The sequence below is a fragment of the Heterocephalus glaber genome, unplaced genomic scaffold, assembly GCF_053883595.1.
Source record: "Heterocephalus glaber isolate CG9 unplaced genomic scaffold, H.glaber_assembly_v1.0 deba00001429, whole genome shotgun sequence".
Lineage (NCBI taxonomy): Eukaryota > Metazoa > Chordata > Mammalia > Rodentia > Bathyergidae > Heterocephalus > Heterocephalus glaber.
In genome coordinates, this window is record NW_028258294.1 from 11,431,130 (window position 1) to 11,438,450 (window position 7,321).

Here is a 7,321-nt window from a genome sequence, read left to right on the forward strand (position 1 = left end):
GACACTATGTAAAATTATACAGTGGTTTCAATAGTGAGCCAAGTTTCAATTCATTTATTTAGAATTCCACCAGAAAATGTTGTCTTTTCTCTCCAAGTTTACTTAATTCCGCCATGTATTTCAATGGTAAGACCTCATAGATATTTATTTCATATGTACCTTGAAGTTCTCTGACGTCTAATCTTGTCAATTGAATAGGTTTAAGAGAGGTTAGCAAAGCACAACTTGTGGCTGTATCAGGGTGGGTCTTGGAGGTGAAATTTGGGGACCTTTCCTCTCTGGCTCTTCCCTTCTTGTGTGCTTCCTGGCCACCAAGAGTTGAACGGCTTTCCTAAGTACCCTTCCACCATGATGTTTCTATTCCAAGCCGCCAACTGTGTGACAGTGTGAATCAAAACAAATCTTTCCTTCTCTAAATTGTGTATGTCAGGTGTTCCAGCAATGACCAACATAAGTAATTAAAAAAGGCCTTAATTTCCTTATACTTTTACTCAGCTTCTTCATTAGTTGACTGTTAGGAACTGTTTCTGTTGGTTCAGTTAAATCCAATCAGTAGTTTTGTTTGTTTCTACTTACTGTACCCATATTTTCAGCACTACAAGCTGCTCCAGGCTTATTCTGTTTCCTGCCGAGTTCAGGAAATTTATTAAAATAAATACTCTAGTACTTTTTCTTTAAAATAATTGGATTTCAGTTTTATTATTTTAAACATTGTGTTTTTCTCTTTTGTTTATCATCCTATCACTTTTATATAACATTTTCTTTTCCATTAGTCCATTTTCTATGGTTATGGTTTGTTTTCACCAACTACTTGAGTTGAGCCTAAAAGTCAGTAGAATGTGAATGTTAATTTTCAAGTAAATATTGTTCGATTGTGTTTTATTGTTAGTTTCCAATTTTACTTCATTCTGGTTCAGATTGTGCTCAGTTTATTGATTCTATGGAATTTTCATTAGTATTTGTTGTGTAGTCTTGTATCGGTAAGCTTATGTGCTTTGTTTGAACTGAGAAGCATTTTTCATTTGCTTTGTGGTTATTGCAGCTTATATCAAGTTGTTAACTATATTGTTCAAACTTCTATAGCCTTATTAATTTTCTTTTATGTTATATTGGTTTCTGAAAAAATGGTGTTAAAAAGCCAAAAGCTCCTAGCATCATACATTTAGTCTATAACTCTTAAACTTGGCTTTCTTTCTCTTGTGTGTGTGCGTGTGTGTGTGTCTGTGTGTGCACATGCATGCAGGCCTCACACATGCTAGACAAGTGCTCTACCAATGAGCTACATGCCAGATGCCACCTCCCCCTCCCTTTTTTAAGAAGTAGTTTCCTTAAGTTGTCCGTGGCCTGGAATTGGTGATATGTCTGCCTCAGTGTTATGGCTTGTATCTCCTCATGGGGTCATAGTGGGGCTTTTCTTCCCCCCAGTACCAGGAATTGAACTCATGACCTTGCGCTTGCCAGGCAGGCATGGTGTCAGTGCCACTGATCTAAATTCCTGACCCTAAGGGGCTTTTTAGGAGGTTGTTGTATGAAGTGTGTGATGCTGGGATTAAGGATGTGATACTGGGATGGATTAGTGGTGGGATGATAGGATTAAGGGTGCCCCACCCTGGGTGTGAGTGCTGCCTGCCCTGAGGATGGGTAGCCTGGACAGAATATAAGAGACAGAAAGAAGGCTGCTATTGTTGCTTGCTGCTGCTCCTTTGCTCCTTTGCTACTTTGCTGCCTTGCTGCCTTGCTGCCTTCTACTTGAAGTGTTTCTCCTCTGTGATGGTGTTCTGCTATGCTATCCTGCCTTGGAGCCAGCCAGCTATGAACTGAAACCTCTGCAAACCGTGAGTCAAAATAATCTTTTTCTACTTTTTATCTCAGCAGTGAGAAAAGTGACTATGACACTCAGCCTTTCCTCCTATTTTGTCTCATCAAGGAGAAAAGTAACTAAGACACTCCACCTCCCAAGTAGCTGGAAATACAGGAATGTGCCACCATGCCCGGCTTAGTGTTTGTTTTCTATCTTCACTGCTGTGTGGCTAAGTGTACAAAGCTCATCCTTGTCATATATTCCTAGGAAGTTTTTCTTTTCAATAACTACAGAATGTCCCTGATGGTTCTATAACATATTCATTACTTATGAATTGCTACTTTGGCTTCCTTTGTTTAATATTTGCCTATCTTGTCTTTTCTCACCCCTTGATTTTCAGCTCCTTAGTTCAGTTTGATTTAATTGACATTAAGAAAGTGAGAGGCATGGGGCCAGGGATTTAACTCAATGGTTCTGCCGCCTCCCTCGAAGGCCCAAGGACCTGAGTTCAATCCCTGGTACCAATAAAGAAGGAAAGAAAGATAGAAAAGAAAGAAAGAAAGAAAGAAAGAAAGAAAGAAAGAAAGAAAGAAAGAAAGAAAGAAGGAAGGAAAGAGAGAGTGAGATTAAGTGGATTAAGTGGGAAGAGAAACCAGGAATTAATCCCAATGATTATATTCTGTGGACACTGATTAAATCAGAATGCTGTCTGGGTATAAATCCAGGATACTCCCTGCCAAGGGAAACCTTTTCTGAGTGTGTGGGAGTGTCTTCAGAGGGACCAGGATTTTGTTGCTGGAAAGTAGAACCCTTCGCTGTTCTGTTGGACCAGGTTGGAATATTTATACTTTTGAAAAAATTACTACCACTAAATTGTTTACAAGAATCAATTCCACAAGCCTGACATAGTGGCACATTGATGTAATCCCAGCACTTCAAAGGTTGAGGCAGGAGGGATTCTGTGAGTTCATGGCCATCCTAACCACACAGCAAGACTCTGTCAAAAAAAAAAGAATTAATTATACATAAAAAATAAATAACACAGTAAGAACAGTAAAAAGTCTCTAGTAAATTTTTAGCTATTTCCCCTACTTCTATCACCACTGTAACTTGTTTTTTCTACACTTTTTCTTCATACTTCATGTTTTTTCTCTTCTAATAGTCTTTAATCAGGGTTTTTGTTGGTGTTGTTTGCTCATCATTCCTACTGAGTGTTAGAATTTTAAATCTTGAGACAGGGTTTTGCTAAGTACATAAATTATTCAGGCTGGGATTAAATCTTTGATCCTCCTACCTCATGCTCTAGATTGCTGGTGTGACAGACATACATCATTGCACTTGGCTATTTAATTTCAAACCTGGGTTCTTCCTGTGTTGCCCACTATGGGCTGAAATTATCCTTTCTCCTGCCTTAATCCCTGCAAAATCCCCACAGGGACCATCAAGACAGCTTTTCAATTCCACAGTTTTCCTTTCATATTAATTCATCTAGCTTGAAGACTTGAGTGGTTAAACACTTCTTTGAAGACTTGCTTATTTTATTTCTACTTTAGTTCAGATAGTTTTTCTATTTCCTGGTCACCATTTGACATTAAAATTGGACATAAAGCAACTTCAGTATTGATTGGTATAGTATTAATACAGTAGTTCTTTTGTTTTGCATGTATTTTAAGTTACCCTGTATTTTCTTTAGGTTTAGAGGTTAGTTCTTCTTGACAAGACTTCTGCTATGGAAAAACCAGGAGCTGCTGGCTCACATAAGCTTCAGCATCAGAAAGAGCCTGCAAGAGAGGGAAATCTTTAGTGAGAACTTCACTGAGCTACAGGGCACGCCAAGTTCTGGCAGCGAAAAGAAGAAAACAAAGGGGGAAAAAAGCATTTATTCCAGAAAACACCCCCAAAACGTTGATCTGGATGATGCTTACATTGCAGGGATGAAGCCTGAGCATTCTTGTTCCCTGAATCCAGGTTCCACAGTCATGACCTTCAGGCCAACCATGGAGGAGTTTGCAGATTTCAGCAAATACATTGCTTCCATGGAATCCCAGGGTGCACACAGAGCTGGCTTAGCCAAAGTCATTCCTCCCAAGAGATGGAGAGCCAGAGACTCCTATGACAACATCAGTGACCTCATGATAGCCATTCCTCTGCAGCAGGTGGTCTCTCGGAGTGCAGTTGTGTTTACTCAATACCATAAAAGGAAGAAAGGCATGACAGTGGGGGAGTACCTTCACCTGGCCAACAGTGAAAAGTACCAGCCTCCTCCACACCAGAGTTTTAAAGATTTGGAGAGAAAATACTGGAAGTATCGCCTCTATGGTTCTCCCATTTATGGTGCTGACATCAGCGGCTCCTTGTTTGATGAAAACACAAAGGAGTGGAACCTTGGGCACCTGGGAACCATTCTGGATCTTTTGGAGCAGGAATGTGGAGTTGTCATCGAGGGAGTCAACACACCCTACCTGTACTTTGGCATGTGGAAGACCACGTTCGCATGGCACACGGAGGACAAGGACCTCTATAGCATCAACTACCTGCACTTTGGGGGAGCCCAAAACTTGGTATGTGGTGCCCCCAGAGCATGGTCGGCTCCTGGAGCTCCTAGCCAGGGAGCTTTTCCCAGGCAGCTCCAGGGGCTGTAGGGCTTTCCTGAGGCACAAGGTGGCTCTCATCTCACCCACAGTGCTCAGGGACAATGGGATCCCCTTCAGCTGTGTGACTCAGGAGGCTGGGGAGTTCGTGGTGACGTTTCCCTATGGCCATCATGCTGGCTTCAACCATGGCTTTAACTGTGCAGAGGCCATCAATTTTGCCACCCCTCGGTGGATCGATTATGGTAAAGTGGCGTCTCAGTGCAGCTGTGGGGAGGCGAGGGTCAGCTTTTCCATGGACATCTTTATGGGCATCCAAGACCCTGAGTGCTCTGAGCTGGCAAAGGAAGGGCAAGACCGGGCCATTGTGGACAACATGGGTCCCTCGATTTCTGCCAGGCAGGAGGTGGCCACCTGCAGGGAGGACCAGGTGTTCTGGAGAACTGCTCTGCATTTGGGCCACCTTCAGTCTCAGGAGGCTTGTGCTTCCTCGGGGCCTGTTCTGGCTGGCTACTTGGTCAGGGACCCTTTTTGCCCAGGGCCCAGAATCCCCTCTTTGAGCCACGGAGATGATACTGAGCCTGAGCCAGACCACCTCAGCTCCTTGCTGCCACAGTGGCCCACAAGAAAAAATGAGTGGCTCTCCACCCAGCACCTGGCAGACATGGCCGAGGTCATCCTCCTAGGCACTGGGGGCTCAGGATACCCCTTTCAGAGTGCCCCCAAGAGAAATAAGGGAAAAGCTAGAATAAAATATTTATGAAAACTGATGCCAAAATGTTGAATTAAGTATTAGCTACAAGATTCTAAGTACATTAAAAGCATAACATACCATGACTCAGTGGGGTTCATGGCAGGAGTGAAATAATGGCTCTGTTGAATAAAATTTGTAGGAGGCTATTGGTAGGGACAAGCCTCTTGCACTAGGGCCCAACAGACCAATCTAATGTACAGTTTAATTGTTCTAGCCAAGCTATAATTAATTGTAGGAGACTCTGTAAACAATTAACCAGTTATACAGTAATCAACTAATGTGTCTCTATACTTTGATTCAACTTGCTTATAAATGCTGTGAAATCATTTTGTTGACTAATTGTCTACACTTGCTTTGGTTCTAAGGGCTACAGGCTTTGTCAATCATTTTTGTTTTGTTTTGCTTTGTTTTTGTTAATTGCTCAAATAAACAATATAATGAACTTATACATTGTCTTTTCAATAGTTTACAATAAGGGAATATAGAAATAGAACTTATCTCTGATAGATGGATCCAAGAAGAATCTACGATCACATTCATCGATTCTATCTCAGTTGCTTTTCTCCTCGCTGAGATAAAATACTTGACACCCAAAGGTAAAGGAGGAAAGGTTTATTTAGCTCATAGTTTGTAGAGGTTTCAGTTCACAATTGGCTGGCTCCAACCCAGGGCAGCATGGCAGACAGGCATCACAGAGGAGAAACAGTCCATGACAGGCAGAAGGTAGCAAAAAAAAGCAAGCGAGGGATGACCACAGCTCTTACTATCCTTTATATCTTACATAGGCTACTAAGGGTGGGTGGCACTCACACCATTAATCCTAGTGTCCTTGATCCTGGAATTGCACCATGAATCAATGCCAGTGTCACACACTCAATAGTCAGCCCCATCTGTGACTGCATGAAGTTTTAGGAGGACATCTAGACACAAGTCATAACAGATATATATGGCCTGACTTTGAGTATGACATGTTTCATTGAGAGGTCAAATGCTAAAAGAAAATCATTTTGCCAACACTTTGGTACCATCATTCGGAATCAAGATTTTAGAGCACCAGAAAGTAAGCCTCATTTTCTGTTTTGTTTTGCCTTGAGGAATAAAAGTGTTAAAAATTATGACATTCATATTGGGAAGCACCTCCTAGTTGAAAAATCATTTTCCTTATTCATCTACTGACCAAATTTTAACTGTATGTCATTTTTAGTTTTTCTCATTGCAACCAGAACTTCTCCTATCAAAAGATTTGAAATTGGGCGAGTGATGTTCTGCTTGGTAAAGCATATGCTTTGCAAAAACCTTTGCTTCAACCCACAGTGCGGGCGCATGCACGCGCGCGCACACACACACACACATGCACGCACACAACTGAAAAATTCTTTTGCTATTCTATGTCATAATTGATTGTTTAATTGGTTTACAGAATGCAGATGAGTTCTTTTGGAGACAATCTTACTATGTATTACAGGCTGTCTTTGAACTAGGTAGCCCAGACTGGCCTTAAACTGGAGTCAATCCTCCTGTCTCAGATCCCTAGTGCTGGCATTAGAGGTGGGCACCATTACAGGCCACAGAGTGATGATTTTTTGTTTTTTCAGATGAGGTCTCACTGTGTAGCTCAGGCTGGCCTAGAATTCAATTCTCCTGCCTCAACCTCCTAAATGCTTTGATTACAGGTGTGGGCTTCGTTTTGTTTTACAGTAGTAGTTTGTTTTGGAGGACACTGTAGATTTTGTGTGTTAAAGTGTCATGACAATAATACATTGTGATGAATATTTCATTTTTTTCTGTGTTGATGACTATTTTTCACTCAATTCTCACATAACTCAAGCTTTGAAACATACATGGGATTTGATTGAAAAATACTATAGATGTTTAAATAGAAATGTATTACAGTAACTAACACACTGTCCTCAATCCACTGCTGAATGCTCCCCCTTGCTGCCAACACATCTCTCTCATTTGTTCATTGCTGGTGGTACTTCTGGGTTCAAAAAAATCCTCCTGATTAGAAAATCTTGGCATATGTTTATGTCTTCCAGAGTTTTACTTGTTTTTATCTTCTGCAGGTTCAGTGTTTCCGTTTTTTTTTTTTTTTTTTCTGGTACTGAGGCTCGAACTTGGGTCCTTGCACTTGTGCAGCAGATGGCGAAACCACTGAGCTAAATCCCTGGCCCT

General features: G+C 41.4%; 1 protein-coding gene across 1 annotated transcript; it reads left to right on the plus strand.

Moving 5' to 3' along the window:
* The first annotated feature begins 2,916 nt into the window (after positions 1-2,916).
* Positions 2,917-5,801, plus strand: LOC147827878 (lysine-specific demethylase 4D-like). Its single transcript, XM_087212310.1, is given in 2 exon segments — positions 2,917-4,344; positions 4,346-5,801. Coding segments are annotated over 2 exon segments (1,419 nt in total). The 5' UTR covers positions 2,917-3,735; the 3' UTR covers positions 5,156-5,801.
* Positions 5,802-7,321: the final 1,520 nt, after the last annotated feature.